Below are 17,383 nucleotides of genomic sequence, written 5' to 3'. Positions count from 1 at the left end.
ACCAACAGGATGACCAATACTTTTTAATCTATTACATTTCATTTTCAACGTTATATAGAAATCCAATAAAAGCAAGTATTCAGTATAGGCCAGTCAAGTAGAAAATTGATTCATCAATCGTATAAAATTATGTGCTCTTGGCTATATGGTCTACATAGCTAGTAATATTCCACGGAAGATCAAAAATGTGGAATATGTAAATTTAAAGTTCAAATCGTCAGTATATTTACGGTATATTTTTTAAATGAGACGGTATGTTTCGGTATTTTTCTGAGGGTCGGACGGTATATTTTATCGGTCACACTGAACACCAATCAACACAAAAACATTCCTCACAAAAATTGCAACAATTAAGCCATGATTATCTATGGCGTCTATATAGTTAGCAAATCGGGTGGCCTTATTTTCAACCTGGACAACCATGTACCCCGCATCGAGCACGAGAAGACATTCACATATCCCCTGGACCTGGTGCTCGACTACGACTCCAAGAAGGTGTCGGTGGCCTTTAACCGGAAAGATGGAATAAACGGTAGGCGTTTTCTTGGCTTAATGCTCTCTAATTCTCTGTACCCATTTTTGGCTTTCTAGTGGGCCACGTCCTGGTGGCCGTGAATGGGATTCCTGTTAATGGCATAACCCTGGACGATGGGCGCGACGTGAAAACGACTTTGGAGGCCGCGGAGAACTATCCCATAAACCTGAAGTTCAGCCGCCCCAAGACGACCACCAACGAGAAGATCTTCCTGGCGAGCATGTTCTATCCGCTGTTCGCCATCGCCAGCCAACTGAGCCCCGAGCCAAAGAGCTCCGGCATCGAGCTGCTAGAGGCGGACACCTTTACGCTGCACTGCTTCCAAACACTCACCGGCATCAAGTTCATTGTGATCTCAGAGACGGGGCTAAACGGCATCGATCTGCTGCTACGCAAGGTCTACGAGCTTTACTCGGATTACGTCCTTAAAAACCCCTTCTACTCGCTGGAGATGCCGATTCGGTGCGAGCTCTTCGATAATAAGTTGCAGGAGCTCCTCGCGCAGGTGGAGAAGACGGGCATTAGCAATATTGATAAATAAACGTTAAATACATTTTATACTCTGTTATCGAAATGAGGAACCTGTTGCTATCCAATCTTCTTTATTACGAACCGATTCTATAGTCGATTGGAGTGGCTATACGATACGGTAGGTGTAATCTGATGTCTCTCTGGTTTTCAGTTTCGATCTGTTCGCAATTGGCAAATATGTGTGACCCTCCAGAGCCCAGATATAGCGCACTTCAAAAAATTCAATCGTGACGCTACGTGTGCCATAGTGGACCATAAGCATTTATTGCTAGCTGGTCTGACACACGAAATTAAAATGATTTACATTTGGTTTATGTAATTTTTGATTTTGTTTTTTATTCATTCAGCCATCTTACAGCTATTTTTGTATTTTATACATACTCATATAAAAATAGTTCTTCGCTTAGCTTTAAAGATACTCGTATTTTACACTTTCAGCGCATATTCTAGACAACACCCTAACCTAAAACAATATATTGCATGGCCTGTACGAGCTGTACGCTTTGTGATCGATCCACGCACAAGGATAAGAAGGTAACGTAACCAAATAACCAACAAACTCAGTATTACATGCTAAATGGTATATATCTATGTATATATTATAATGGTGTAGTGTGTATGTTGTATACATATATCATAGTAATATAGTTCTTGAGCAGAATATTGACTCCAAAAATAGATTGCAACTGCGTTAAACATTTAAAAATTAAGCAACAATTTCCAAAATACCTACTTAAGAGCTAGTAAAAAGTATCAAAAAGGTTTCAAGGCATAACAATTAAGTAAGTTTTTCATTTCATTTCTGTATAGCACTTGGCGGGGTTTATGTGTACAGCAAGATGGGGCCTGTATGTGTGGGGTGGGAGAAGTGTGGATTGTGGATTTGGGGTGTGGTGTGATTCCTATAGCATACTATTGCACCATTAGTAAGATACGATGCGGTTTTATCCACCGTTTCCGATCAGTAGCCCGTTTCCGGTTCTTGCTTCAGCGTCATGCGACAGGGTTCTGCAATGAGCCGCGAAAATACAATCTTAGATACATGATTTAAATCCAATTTCCGAGTAGACTCACCCATGCCATAGCCGGACGGTGATGTCAGCAGCTCGGGGGGGCGAATCTTGAGCGGTGTGCGCCGCAACAGCTCCTCGGCGCTGCTGCCCTCGCTGCGATTGTACTCGTTGAGCGTAATGTCCGCAGGATTGCGCAGGCCCAGCCCCAGGCCCGACTCGCCCGGCGACGTGGCCGTTCTTTGGTACGGATGCATGCGCTGGGGACTGTGGTGCGGCTGCAGGGATCCCGTCGAACGGCTGCCGTTGTAGTGCTTCACGGCTGCATCCATGTACGGGATGTCCTGCTGCTGATGTGACGCATTCTGCAGCTGATGCTGCTGCTGTTGTTGTGACTTGGGGCTGTTCAATGGGGGCGAGATGGAAGCCGGAGCGACGGCCGTGGGCGTGGAGGAGGACGAGGCTGCGGCGGCTCCAGCCGAGCTGGCGGTATAGGCCCGGAACGAATCATCGTTGTTGGCTTCGATCAGGGCCTGTATGTGCTGCACGTCCAGCGTGTCCAGTGTGGCGTTCACTTGGCTGCCATCCAAATTGGTGGCATGGGTGGGGCTCTGATAGTCGTTGGACTGATTGGGTGGCGACAGCGGAAGCGGGTTGTCCGCCAGTTCTCCTGTGGAAACGAGAAAGCAAAACATATGAGCTTCTTTTTTCGATTTGGAAAGATCTATCCAGATAGAACTTACCACCCAGGAGCATCTCCTGCAGCAGGGAATCGATGTGGGCCACGCCAAAGATCTTGGCGAACTGTATCTGCTCTATCATCTGCCAGGTGATGGACTGCAGGACCGGCAAGATGAGCAAGATCTCCCCGAAACGGCCACGTGACTCGTACTGCCGATCGGATATATAGTCCTCGAGATTGTTGAGTATCTGGTGGCGCAGCGACTTGATGCGGTGCGGCTCGTTCAGGCCCTTGGCATCTGTGAGAGAAGAGTGGGGAAATGGTTATACACCACGGATACAAAAAGGGATGCGCTTCTGAGCATTGTTCTGTACAACTTACTTGGATCGAAGAAGACCAGCGCCTTGATGCAGGCGAACTCCGTGTCGTCGATGCCAATGTCGCGCATTACCGTCACCAGTTCGTCAATGATGCGGGCGCCAATCCGCGATATGTCTAAATTGGGTGACACTCCAGGATCTGCAAAGGACACAGTGAGACGTAAGAAACAGATGGGATGCAAGCAGGAGTGAGGGATATCCGTACCTGGACAGTGCCTGGTGATGACACAGTTGTTGCTCAGCAACAGGACGTCCTTCAGGTGCATCGATCGCCGTGAGAGTCCCAGCAACAGGTGCTCGCCGGCATGGGCGCGCAGCAGGGCCACCTGGTCGTCCAGCTGGAGCTCATTGAAGGCCGGTATCTGCTTGGCCCACTCCACGAGAGTAAGCAGCTGTTGCTTCATCGACTCGCAGACATCGTTGATGCTGGCAAACTGCTTGGTCGAGAGATCCTCATTGATGTTCGGCTCCATGGCGGCGCCCGCCTTCGACTGCCGCGACTCGTTCTCCGCCTTCACCAGCGAGATCACAGAGAGCCCGTTTCCCGGATCCGGGTCATCGTTGGAGGTACGACGGCAGCTGATCCTGTCCCGCTCGTTCTGCACCGCCTCCTTCTTCATGCCCGCCTTGAAACACTTCCTCAGGCGGCAGTACCGACACTGGTTCCTCTTGTCCTTGTCCACAACGCAATTCCGTGAGAACCTGCACGTGTACTGGTGGTTCTTGCGCACACTTCGCCTGAAGAATCCCTTGCACCCGTCGCAACTGGAGGCCCCGTAGTGCTTGCCCGTCGCCCGATCCCCGCAGATGGCACAGACCGTCGGGGATTGCGTTTGCTGCTGCTGGAGCTGTTGCTGCTGACTGGTAGCGCCTCCGACTCCAGCTCCCCCGCTGCTGCTTCCCCCTCCGCTGTGGTTGTGGTTGGGCGAATAAACGTTGTTGTTGTTGCTGGGGGTACCGCTTCCGGCGCCATTGCCGTTTCCGCTTCCGTTGCAGGGCGTAAAGTTCTCGCTGCTCTGGTTGCTGCTGTTGCTCAGGCCCAGGCCCACGCCGTTGGGACTGAGGGCGTGCCCTATGGGGCTGTGGGGCTGCGAGGCCGGCGGATAGCCAGAGGTCAGGGCATCGGCGTGCATTATATGGCTTTCCGATTCTGTAAAAAGAGCAAGAGAGTCGAACGTTAATAATAAACAAGAACGTGGAGCATTCATTCATCAATTCAAATAAACTGTTGAGTTCGAGAGCCATTATATCTTGAGTTTTCATACAGTTTTACATCCATGATTTTCACTGAATTGTACGACAGTTGGAAAGCCATTCGGATCCCCTTCCAACGCTAAAACCCGCTTGCACAGCTTTAAGAGCTTCTGAGCTTTTCCGTAAATGTACATACTGCATTAAACATTTTAAAGTTTTACATTTAGAGTTTGCACAGTTTCAGAGCCATACTCGAACTTTAGTTTGAGATTTATTGAACCCTTCGACGCTGCAACCGTTACAGTTTTCGAATCATTCTACGATTTGCGAACGCCTACGCAACTGCTTCTCCACAGTTTTCTATCCATTGGATTTTCAATTTGAATATCAGTGAATATCTTTCCATACAAAAAGCAATTATAATTATACATTTTTTAAGACGCACACACGTACACGCACATACATATGCATGTCCACTTGTATGTGTGTGGAGTGTGGCTATCGTTAAAAATTGCAAAAATAAATCGCGCAATAGCAACAAACAAAAACAACAAAAAATTACAACAAAAACACACCGTCACTTGAGGCCGTGTGGCTGGCGCTGCTGTCTCGTCGGCGTCGACGTCTTCTGGTCAACGACGCTGCCTCCATCGAACCCGCCACCGCTGCGCTCTCCCCCGACTTGCCACGCAACAGAATGTTGCCAAAGCTGGGGGCAGCGCGATTGCGACTAGAAATTTTAACTCTACCGGACTTGCGCACCATTTTAGTGCAACTGATTAGTGGAAAACACGACGACAAAAAGCGCTGCGCTCCCCATCGAAAAGCCCCATCGCCGCACACACGCCATCGTCGACGTCGTCGTCACACCATCGTATGTTGTCTCTGCTCCTCAGAGAGAGGCTCAAGCAGACACAGAGAGAGTAAAAGAGAGTCTGAATGTGTGTGCGTTAATCGTCGCTTAAATCAATTCGACTGCGTTTGCATATCGTTTCAGTGTGCAGGTCCTCTCTTTCTTTTGATACCCTTGCAGAGGGTATTTATTAGAATGTGGGCGCACACAGGGAGCATCTCCGATATATTTATATTCCATCAAGTTTGATACGCCAAGATGGGAGCGCTGAAATTTGGACAACATTTCTCATAATCTGGTGCCCAAAACATATATGTACATATGTGTATGGCTTCCGTGAAATGATCTGTAAGGGTATCAACACCATCGGCCATCGCACATAGCCTTTCTTTCTTGTTTTCTCTCTTACGCGGCCCATGGGGCGGAGAGGGAGAACCGAACCTGACTTGGAGCGCACACGCGAGCGGCAGAGACAGCAAAGCAAGGCAGAGAGACAAAGATAGAAATTCAACAGCAAACGAAGCAGGCAGAGACAGTGGCAGAGGCAGCAAATAAACAAATAAATAAATAAAATGGGTAAAAAAAAGCCGGCTTTAATTTGGACATCGTTATGGGTGTGAGTGTATGAGTGCATGTGGAAAACACAACAGAATAAAAATAAATGAACACAAATACGGCACACCGAAGTGCATATACCCTCTCCAATTGATTAACTCAACGACAACTACAATGATACCGTATTTCGTCTTAGTGGTTTTTTTTTTTTTAACTGTGGAACTAGTTTTTACAGAAACACATAAACGGATGTGGCTATTTCCAAGACGTGTCAAAAGTTTAGGAAAAATCATAATACCGCCTGCTAAGAGCTTCAAAATAGACAGCGAGAAAGAGCGCCAGAGAGCGACACGAAAAACGAGAAATACACGACACAAGCAAACACCGAACAACAACAAGTAGAAGAAAAAGAGGAGGGAGCGGCGGTAAATAGTGGCTTTAATAAAAAACAATCAAAATTCTGTATTATTTTAATGCACGCAACAAGTTTGTGCACAGTGGGCGATATACACAAGACTTCACTCAAAATACTTTCGCTCAACTAAACTGATGGATAAACATTTACTGTTTCAATACACTTTTCACAAATTAGCACTGCGGTTAGATATTCTAACCAGACGGTTAATTGGTTCAACCGATCGACTGTTTCAATTGTCACCTCACCCGCTGCCCCACCCACAACCACTGCGTCACGCCCACCCATATCTCCTCACCTGAAATCTCAGCAGAATCAATCCGTGGTGTAGTGGCGATCAGTCGAAGCCCACAACCGAAATAAGAGCAGACACGGTCGGGTAAGAGAAGTTTAAGTACAAACCAAAAACGTAAAACCAGCCCCCGGGAACAACCATTCTTATCGCCTGGTTGGTCTTTTTATCACAAAAATACTAGTTCTGAACACGAAAAAAAGACAAAAACAAAAATATGCTCCGGCTTGTCCTATCTTTTCGCGCATAAAACTTTCTCGCTATTTCTGACACTCTCTCTAGTTGTCTCTCGCTCTCTCTTTCTAGTCTCTCTCTGGTAAAACGGGCCCCGGTGTAAGTTTTTTATGCCAAGTCATCGTTAGAGCTCAGTTTTTTTTGCGAAGAGTTGCTGCGTCATCGTTAGTATTGCAAAAATGTTGTTGTTGCTGGCAATGTTTATACTTGAGTGGGGGCATCGCCGCAATCATAATCTGAGATTAGAAAATATCGGATTCTGAATATTTTTGAAGGATTCGCGAATCGGGTACTCGCCCTGCCTGTGGCCACAAATAGTGCGGTTTATGATCGTTAATAAAACGAAAGAAGCAAAATATATATGTACATATGTACACACATATGTATGTATGTACTATTTGTTTCTCCACGTACTCGTGTTTCTGCGCTGATAAGAGACAACAGCGTTTATGGATGGATGCATCATCGTGAAACACCTGTGCTGCCAAATGACTGATCAACATATTCACTTTCGTGGAATATTTATATAGAAGTCAACGTATTCCTTATATATTCCTTCCCACATATCTACTTATTTGAGCGTGTTCAGTTTAATTTGCTTAATTAATTTGCCCAGCACAACATTGGAGGCCAGCGGGCGACGAGCCCCCAAAGCCCCCCAAATAATGTATAAATAAATAAATCGAGAGAGCGGATCCGGCATACTTCACGCTTCGACGTTAAATTCCATATTTATGGATACTTGTACGAGTATTTATCTGTAGAAGTGCATGCTTCTGTATACCCTCATGTTTGCTTTGTTTGATGTTTGGTTTTTATCTCTGAAATGAAGTAATCTTTGAAAGCAAACCAAGTGACCCACAGAGCTCTTGAGTGAAAAGTATTAAGGAACTGTTCTTAAGATACATAACAGGGATTAAAAGTCAGTCTTGTATCATTATCATCTTTATATCGAAATTACAATAAAAGATTGATACCTTTATAAGAGTATTGCCAAAATGATAGCAACCTTAGCTAGAGAGTATAATAATATATTCAGGCATGTGTGTCTAATGTATGTTTATGTGTATTCTAAATACTCGCACGTATTGACATACACACCTAAATATGTTTCCAAAATATTATTTTTTAGCCGCCCATGGTATGGATGGTTGGAAACTTTGGTCGAACTACGCAAAATTTGTATTTATTTATAGCCCAAATTGTTTTTGTTTGCTCAAAATTTGCTCTTTTTTGTGGGAACATATACTACGTCTGATGGAAATAAAATTCTAGCAAAAATGGATACAAAACCCCAAAGAGAGAAACCGGTTGAAATTCAAGAAATCCAATTGCTCTGCAGAACTGAAGCGAAATTTGTCTATCGGTTGTCAATGAATTAATTTACATTCATAATTATGCGAGTATTTGTCCGCAGTTTAGTGCCGAATAAGTAGTTTAGATACGAACACGAGTTTGTAGGAACACGTGTGGTGTATTTGTCACCAATTAGTCACCCGAAAACTGAACAATTTTAATTGATAAGAGAACCTGGAGAGTTTCCACTATGATGCGATGAGAATGAAATGAAGAGCAAAGCAGTTCTGAGGAGTACTCACTGCCTATAAGAAGTTCAGCTACATACCTTCACAAAGAACACAAAAGTGGAATATTTACCATTATTTTGAAAACCATTCTTGTCCAATTTTAATGATTGTTCGATAAGCACACTCGATTAAAGAGTGCAAATGAACTCAAGCTAATTGTAAATGCTTTCCAAGTTAATACTGATAAAAATCTCTCTTGAAGTTTCCCTGTACAGATGTGTTGTATATTTATAGACGATCGTTCAGACACAGACGGATCTTTTGGTTGAACTTGATCCGAAAAATATATATATTATATTGTCTATGAGGTCGTAATAAATATAGTAGCACTCTTAATCGTTTGCTGATCTATTAGGTTTGGGGTCGAGCTTTTAAATAACTGAATGATTGATTAAGGAAGTTGCACACTGAATCTGGAAAAATCTTGAAAGTTATAATGCATATTGAATGTCTATGATCGAAGAGAGAGAGTGAGAGAGACAAATACCTTAATTATTGTATTGAACGAACGACTAGCATTAGCCACGTACTACATACATACATCTGTGTGTAATTTTGAATGCGCCGCTTATCCGCAACCCCTCCCCCCCCCCCCCCATCGCACACCACAATCGAATTTTATAAGCTCTTATCGCTCGGCAGAGCCTCAATAACGTGCTAACGGCACCCGAAGCTCCTGCTCCCTGCTCGCCTGCCAAAGCTGATAGCAGCCACAAAAGCTCAATTTAAAATCGAACAAAAAACAACCAAACATTCGAAATCGAAATCGAAACCGACATGCGACAATCGCAATTAGCGAAAGAAGGAAGGAAAGCAAGAGACGGAACAAAAGGAGAGCCGGAGGAGGAGGAGCAGTAGAAGGAGGAAACTGAGTCAGAGTAAGTGCGATATCAGGCGGAGTTATTATTCATATATGTATGTATGTAGTTGTGCCCTCACAAAGGGGTATATGGTTCTATTATCAATCGAAACATAGACAATTTCGATCGAAATCGAATGACTACATCAAAATTGGACACAACATGAAGATAGCCAACCCAATTGTACAGTTTGTAGGATCGAAAAACTATAGGCTTAAGAACCTAAAATATAGTCTTTTCTTCCACTACCGATATATTGTAAAACTACAAATGATTTACTGCTACCACAGTCGGTTATTGGGCTGATTCATCCAGGGTAACATGCAGTCTAATTGTAGATCTTGTTGCTGCCCAGCTGTTTGTTTAAATATAAATTGCATGTCAGAGATCAAATTCAGTTGAGATGCATAAAGTAGACGCAGCAGAATATTGTTAATTGAAAGGTACACATAAAAGATCATCCACATAAGCTGGATGCACACTGGTTGGATGTTACCAGATGATGCTGAAACCTCTCCATAATACACGATACCATACAATCTTGGTGGGTGGTGCGTACGTACGTATGGTTCGTATGAACTTTGCCAGATTTTAACTGTTTATTACCACAGGGCTCTACACACTCTATTCAGTGGCGGACGTGCCGATGGGTCTGTAATTTCTGAACCTACTTCACCCATACAGCACATACATCATCAGACACGCGTCGTTGTCTTGGCTCCTCCTGCAAATTTTCTACACTTGAGAGCTAATCACTTGGGCTTTTAATATTCCTGGACTGCAATTAAGACCCCACATTATACCAGACAGATGCCATACCAGATGCTATAGACGCGCTTTAGCTATATAGCTAAACAAACAATCTACAATGAATATCGGTTTTATGGCTATTACCAGAAATCCCCAAAAGGCCCAACTTTGTAGTTTCGATCGCGTGTGTGCTGTGTTCGAGTGTGTCGCTAAGCAAACATTTTTGTGGGCGGAAATTTTCTATGAAATCGTGGTAAAACAACAAATACCCAACCTTGGATCAATCAGACCAAGGGCAAACGTTGAGCTCATCTCCAGAGATCCCCAGACGAAGGGTTTTTTATTGGATGCCTGCCCCATAATTTCACGTCATTCGCACCACTCTGCGAACCCACTTTGTGGGTATGGGGGATTCAATCATCTCTATTGGCGGATGTTTGTGCGAAGCATTGGAAATCGTCAACTGTGTGAAATTTGCACAACTTTTTAGTTAGACCCCTTGACTTTCGTCTGCAAATATCGGTCGATCAGAAGCTATATCTGACCGGTGACCGCTGACCGGTGACCGTTATAAGGGAGTGGTTCATGCAAATTGGAATGGCCATCATGCGGTTGTGAAATAATATCAGGTAAATACGACCTATGCATGTCTATAGTTTGGGCATTTCCCACCAAACGAATGCGATCATTCGGATATAGTGGGCTATGTTATGTCAGTCCAAGAAAAAACCCTTATCAGCGATTCTCATGGGCTCTCATCTGCAGCATTCGCTTGTGCGTCTCGAGCATCAGAGAGTTGGTAGCAGTCGGGAGCAAAGGCGTGCATCGATCATCCGTGCGAGAGGCATGCCGCATGAAGCATTAGCGTTGTAGGTCCCTTCTGGCCCGGCCCCATGCCGTGATCCAATTATTGTACAGGCGACAGACTATAGTAGAATTCTACGTTTTTTTATTGGCTTTATCATTAGTTTTATGACTAATAATTGCGCTTATATTGTCTATAATTAAAATACTAAAAACGTCGTCTCAATTAAATTGTTATTAACAAAAAGTCAAAGCGGCAAAACAGAACACGTTGATGTTGATGTTGATGCCAGAGAGCTGGCTGGTTGGGTGGACCAATCGTAATGCCAATGCGAGTGCTTAAACTATTGTATCTACGAGTACGAGTATCTGAGTATCACAGTATCTGTGTCTGTGTCTGTTACGTGCGGCAGCCATCAAATGCTGCTGAAAGTAAAACTTCTCGTTACTCGTACTTAGAATCGAGTCAAGTGTAATTTCCATTAACTATGTTTGTTATGGTCTTGGTGTCCGTCTGGCCTCTTAATTGGGCGCTAACGTGTTTCAGATACATTTGTATCTACGAGTGGCAGCCCCCAGCCCCCTCGAAGGCAATTAAACAAATCCTCGCCTTGAACTGCGTATCACGACATTTAGAACTTGACTTCGCTAAGCATCCATTTAATTTAGATGTATATAAAGTCGAGCTCCAAATAAAACCCACTTTGATTTGATCAGCATATCTATCTATATCCCTATCTGTATCTGTATCTGTGTCTGTATCTATATCTGTGTCTGTGTCTGGGTCATCATTCTACCATCTCTAACTAGACTTTTGCTGGTACTTCGAACTATTCCCTTTATGGCTCCTCTAATTAGCATACGGGAAAATACCAGAGACTCTCTCAGTCTTTTTCTCAACTGCAAGTCACGATGAACACAGTGGAACCGTAAGTGGCTCTGTGGCTCAGTGGCTGCTGAAAGCAGCGATAAAAACCAAGCCAAAAGCTGATTGTAAGCCAAAGTATTTTATGCAAAACCCAGAGAGAGGAGGTGATTGTCGAGCAGAACCCAGCTCCAAACTGGCCACTGAACCTACCCCAAAAATATGTGGCATGTTTTATATTAGCATTAGGCTTGGGTTTATAAGTTTTGGGAGATCAGAATAGCCGGGGGTTTAGTTTTCTATAGAAAACATATATTAGATCTTTAGACATTTTAAATGCCTATGATTCAGAGTGTATTCGAATTGAAGTCATTTTTAAACAATCCGAATGAATTATTGAACAGGAAGATTATCTAATGAAAGCACTTGTAGAATTGAGTAATTTAATGGATTAAATCAAAATTGTATAAATTGTTACTCCATAAGGACACGTGTGGAATTAATTACTTCCAAAGATTAAATCAGTTTTCGTATAGGAAAATTAATCAGTCAAAGAGATTATGTTTTCGTCAAAAGTTGAAAGAAATAGAATTGTTGTTCAGCTTTCGACATCGTACGAGTATTTTTCAGTATGATTTATGACTAAACATAATCTTTAAGAGAATAAAGATCTGCTTGAAACAAATACAGCATAAAATCGACGTAGGAATAGTAGCAACAGTATCTTTTGTCCAAAGTTAAGATATTATTTTCTGATTCTTGAACACTCAATCTAGGGCTTATCTTCGTATGTTTTTTTTTTGGACTTGGTAGATCGTATTCAAGTGTCTGATACTCGAAAATCAAACTCAATTTTTCCACTTTCATTTTGACACTGCTTATCGATAACTATTTGGCTGTGGATCGTTGTAGATTTCAAGTGGTACATTTCGGTACATACATTTGAATGTACGTTGTTCGTAGAGATATGCATACAGTACTGTATGGTGGCCAGTATTTCCGGTTATATCAGAGATAGAACCAGTGATTAGTACAATAAGGTAGCTGAATAATTAAAAAAAAAATGTTAAGTACACACAACACTTGCAGTTGTAGTTTTCGTTGAAGTTGTTCTCCTCTCGTCTCTATCGTTCCTGTTTGGTTGCGAAGTGCTCATCACCCTGATCCGTGGATAGAGCGGGGAGCTCTCCATAAAGGTATCAATAATTCCATTGTATTGAGAACAGCAATTAATAATTAATCAAAGCATTCGTGTGTGAAAATACATCAAATCGGTTTGTTATTATTTTTTAGTCGACCCCCTGGCCTCTTGCTCAACTGACCCAATCATCGCTTGAGAGAGAGAGAGGGCGAGGAAGTCGCCAAAAGGTTTTGGGATAGAGATAGAGATGGTTCTATCTCTTGGCTGGTAATCACGACACCACATTCCCTCCACCCAAAAAGATGAAATAAACAAGAACATATAATTATAATGTTCATAATCTGGAATTGTACCACCCATACCACCCAATGGAAACCCACTTTATAATCGCATACTCGTACAATTCTGTCAAAATACAAAAAATAAAATCATATACTATAAGTAGTGAAGCTTGGATTGAACGAATCTTTTAATACACTACAGAAGACCCTTTGAATGCACTATAAAATACCCCTTTAAAGGCACTAGAGAGTGTTCTTTGAAAATTCTGCAGAGTACCCAAAGAATAAAAGAATTTGGTAATATAATTCTAGGTACTACGACCAATACTTAATAAGCGTTTTTCTGATGACAACATGCCTCCCTTCCTAACATACATATTCAGACAGATTTCCTTCCTGAACCGACAAGTTGAAGGACAATCTTAAGGATAGCTTAAATCGGAAAAAAGATAAACAACATCAGTTGTTGTGCTAAAATTCAATGGGAAATAGTTGCCTAGTTCCCGACACCCTGTACCATCTAGTGCTACTCTCTTTAACGGTACACACGCCTACCTCTAGAATTCTACAACGCAAATTGCCCAATCCTGTTGTTGTTGTTTTCTGTTTTTTGTTTGCTGCTTTGTGGGTCTTTCTTCTTTGCTGTTGATGGAAGGAATCTTATCGTCTCTCGGATGCACAACGATGGCACAGCACAGCACAGCACAGCACAGCACAGAGAATCATAATCGTTGATAAGCATTGCAATAAAGTTGTTTTTATTGTTCGCGGGGATCTGATAAAGCACCATTCTGATAAAAGAAAATGGCCCCCGCAATCAAATGAAAGGCAGGCGCATTTATAATACTCTCATGTAGCTGATATGTCAGATACTCGCAGATAGAGAGCACATCGGGAGGATGAGCTGAAACGAATGTCTTGATGGAGGATCTGGCCTGATTTTGGCAACAAATTGTTTTCTATGTTGTCATGGACGCAATTAAATGTATCTTATCAGAGAGCCATTCAAATCTGAAACGATTACAAAACAATGGTCATCGCCGACTTATGGCTACCCTCTACTCCTTTACTTCGTATTCAGAGGTGACGCAATGAGTGATCAGGATCGATTAGCTCCTTAAAGCACTTCGATTTGTGCTGATTAATTTACGGGGGCCCTCGAAACAGTAGCAAATTATTGGAGATTCCCAAGTGGGCGTGGCTTTCACATACCTCACTGGGGTGGGCGTTTTTATGAGGCAGAAACACTTTTCACCATGACTCGGTGCAAATTTAAAGTGCTTCCACTGCTGCTGGAGCAAACACATTCGATGGGGATCCTAACTAATCTTAGCCCTGCTATGTTTCTCCGAAAAAATATCTGCTGCACCTCCGAAGCGAAATCACTTGACTATTTGACTCTGTAAGGATATCAATAGATTTTTAATGAAGTTTATTCCGATTTCTATAGTTTTTGGTGGGAAAAAGATTCAGCTGATCCCAAATCTTTTAGGAATCACTGAAATCAGTTTGGAATAGTAATTATAATAACTGAAGATCCTTTACGACATGGATCGGAAATGACAAGCTCAGGATTTCAGTAGGTCTCAAATATTTAGGGAGTATATGCATATCCTTAGTGAAAAGAAAATCGATCTTCGGTACTGATAATTAATATCATATCAAATTATTCAGGAACACGTTTTCCTGTGCTGAAAGACTACTTATGACGTGGTTTTAAAAACTGAAAAGAAAACCCCTGATTAGTCCGAAACGTTGAACAGTTCCTTGGGAATGTTTGCTAAAATTCAAACCATTTCTATAAATCGATATCCTTTCTTTGCTCCGATGCCTTACATTCCACAAATGAATTCCTATCCAGAGAATCTTTCTCAACAATTCCGTTCCCACCATTCCCAACCATCTCTGCCCTTCAGTTTCTTTCCGCCCCCACTCACCCATCATGTGCAGGAGGTTTTCCTCGAGAAGGAAGGCATCATCGTAGCTTGAGTTGGTCAGATTCTCCGTTTTCATATTCAATAAACTGGGCAACATTGAGGCATACATTTAGGTAGCGTTAATTTTTTCGATTCTTTGGGGTTCTCAAAATAGATTGCAGTGCAAGCGATTGGGGATTGCGGATTCAAAATCAATCAAAACTCAAAGTCGCGATACGTAAATATTTGAAAGTCCTTCACACTCTTTTGCAAATTGATTTTTTCACAAATTTATTTGTTGCTGTTTCTGTCGCTGTTGGTGTTGCTGGTGCACATTTTTTATGTTGGTTTTTAAATAAATTTTTTTTACAATTTTTCGTAGTTATTTTTACGCGTTGTTTGGTGTTTTGCTGTTGTTGTTGTTTCTGTTGTTGTGGCTGCTGCTGTTGCTGTTGTTTTTTCAGCTAAGGTGAGGGGCCATAGACACACTTAAGTAAAGTTAAATATTTGCACAAATTAAAACCGAAAATAGCTGAAGCGATGAGAAAGTTTCAGGAGACTAAACCGCAGCACAACACACTGGTAGAGAACACCGACGGCAATTGCTTCGATACGATACGATACGATATTTGCATATGTGGAGATGGAGGGGCCGGAGACGAGGCAGGGCGAGTGCATAAATAAATAATGCAAAACGGTTGACCGACAAAAAATTTTGGTATTGCAAAAGGAATATCACAGTCCTTTCTGCAAGTAATTGTTCACTCCTTCCTGTACTTTATTTCTCTATATATTTTATTTGTATTTTTTAAGCCTCGGAGTCTACCGGCGTTTCACGGAGCAGGAGGAGGTGGAGGTGCTGGTGGCGGGGAGCCTGCGGTGCTGCCTCTGCGGGCTGTATGTATTATTACCGCCTAGTGCAAAACACTGACTAAACCTCAAATAATGTTCTCAACACGTACTAACTGTCTTAATATTATTTGTTGTAGATATAGAAGCCGACGCCAGCGACACCGACAACGACAACGAAGGCAGCGGCTGAGGCGGCGGCGACAACGAAAGCTCCAGAGAGACGGACAGCGAGACGATCGACGGGGAATTCTCGGTGTCGGTGAGTGTAGCTCGGTGTCGCTCGCTCTTTCAGGCCCATGTTCGTATAAACTTTAATAAATATTATTACTACTACTACTATGCCCGACGCTGTTGTTGTTGTCCGTATTAACTGCTGCACTCGGACGCACTCGTACTCGTCTTGGCAAAATATTGTTAACAGTTAACACTACAGTTCGGCTCGGATCGGATCGGCCGTTGGTTGGCCGCTGGTTCGCGCCTCGGATCATTTCGGATCGCTGCTTCGTACCCTCCTCTTATCGGCGGAGATTAAGCGACTACTATATATATGTATGTATGTACATACATATGTGTACAATACATCTGTACATAAATCCATGTGTACATATAATTCAAATTGTTTAATGGCCCACTAAATGTGTACATATATATAATCTGTATATAGAACGCGTATTTGTCTGTGGCTTTGTATGTTTTTGAGCTTTCATTAAAATAAATATAGTTTGTTATTTCTAATTTTCTTTTTCGACAGTTTCTAAGGATTACAAAATGTTTAAAAACACGAAAATCTCAAAAAAATAATCGGGGCTTATCCAAATGTTTGGCAAGGGGATAAAAGTAAGAGAGAATTAGAAAATAGATTAAGAGGGAGATATACTATCTATAAGAATAGATCAACTCATTTTCAAAAGTACCATTTCCATTGGTACCTTTGTGGGAATTTCTTTTTCTTTGGAGAATAAATATGAATACTCTTTTTCCAGTAATAACACTAAAATATAGAATAGCAATGGGCATATAAAAATATATTACAGATCATCTTGTTATAAAGGAAATGTAAAGATACAAATTCTTCTGTTACATCGGAAACTGTGCGGGAATCCTATATTCTTTTCTTTTATTTGAGACTTTTAGCTATATTTCCATTCTTTGGGATGGTAATACTTCTTTATCTATGCTTTGATTTCAAGAAAAAGGATTCCAAATCATTAAATATAGAATATTTATACATTTTTTCTTTTTTAATTCCTTTTTTTACATCATTCTTTGTTGGTGAATCCTCTATGTATATGGGACTCTCTATCCATCTTTAGTTGCACTAGTTTTTCTCTTGGATTCCTTTTCAGTTAGATATATCTTCTCCTGGAAAATCGTTTTCCACGAGCACTTGCTTCTTGCTGTCTCCTAGAAAAGCATTTTCCACTATTCCCCCGTATTTGTAGATCACTTCACTTTCAGCTCGACAAACACAAGAGTCGAGGGCTCTCCGTCTGGTATCGTCTCCTCCGTATAGCCAGGCCGCTGCTTATCAAAACCGGAGCTGCAGCCTCGCCGGCACAGACAGCGATAGACAGAGACAGGGACAGAGACAGAGACAAGGGACAGCAGTGCATGAGAAAGACAGATAGACAGATCCCCAGTAGCAAC

The 17,383-nt window shown here is 42.3% G+C and overlaps 2 protein-coding genes and 1 long non-coding RNA gene across 6 annotated transcripts in view; 2 read left to right on the top strand and 1 right to left on the bottom strand.

Annotated features, from left to right (window-relative positions):
• Nucleotides 1–275: 275 nt before the first annotated feature.
• Nucleotides 276–1,116, top strand: Trs23 (trafficking protein particle complex subunit 4-like protein Trs23). The gene is made up of 2 exons (XM_001355778.4): nt 276–532; nt 592–1,116. The coding sequence occupies exons 1-2, from the start codon at nt 358–360 to the stop codon at nt 1,074–1,076; spliced, it is 660 nt and encodes a 219-aa protein (XP_001355814.1). The 5' UTR covers nt 276–357; the 3' UTR covers nt 1,077–1,116.
• Nucleotides 1,117–1,392: 276 nt separating this feature from the next.
• Nucleotides 1,393–17,383, bottom strand: part of Hnf4 (Hepatocyte nuclear factor 4) — a 30,091-nt gene continuing 14,100 nt past the window's right edge. Inside the window, exons 1-6 of one of the 3 annotated variants that reach the window (XM_015181468.2) lie at nt 14,906–15,218; nt 3,344–4,288; nt 3,140–3,277; nt 2,820–3,056; nt 2,141–2,746; nt 1,393–2,074 (exon numbers count right to left, since the gene is read on the bottom strand). In XM_015181468.2, the coding sequence (XP_015036954.2) occupies nt 2,028–2,074; nt 2,141–2,746; nt 2,820–3,056; nt 3,140–3,277; nt 3,344–4,288; nt 14,906–15,014 (2,082 nt within the window). In that variant the 5' untranslated portion in view covers nt 15,015–15,218 and the 3' untranslated portion in view covers nt 1,393–2,027. Of the gene's footprint in view, nt 2,075–2,140; nt 2,747–2,819; nt 3,057–3,139; nt 3,278–3,343; nt 4,289–4,907; nt 5,160–14,905; nt 15,219–17,383 lie in introns of those variants that run through there. The other 2 variants (XM_015181467.2, XM_001355777.4) reach the window with 2 other exon arrangements.
• On the top strand, nt 8,868–16,504 carry LOC26533711 (uncharacterized). Of its 2 annotated transcripts, XR_004469039.1 has the most exons (5): nt 8,870–9,145; nt 15,698–15,781; nt 15,874–15,995; nt 16,158–16,423; nt 16,488–16,504. It is a non-coding gene; the product is annotated as an uncharacterized lncRNA (long non-coding RNA). The 2 variants fall into 2 exon arrangements; XR_004469038.1 differs by lacking the exon at nt 16,488–16,504 and having other exon boundaries at nt 8,868–9,145; nt 16,158–16,471.

This window comes from Drosophila pseudoobscura, chromosome 4 (assembly GCF_009870125.1).
Source record: "Drosophila pseudoobscura strain MV-25-SWS-2005 chromosome 4, UCI_Dpse_MV25, whole genome shotgun sequence".
NCBI lineage: Eukaryota > Metazoa > Arthropoda > Insecta > Diptera > Drosophilidae > Drosophila > Drosophila pseudoobscura.
The sequence above is the reverse complement of the archived record's forward strand: the minus strand, read 5'-3'. Positions and strand labels throughout refer to the sequence as shown.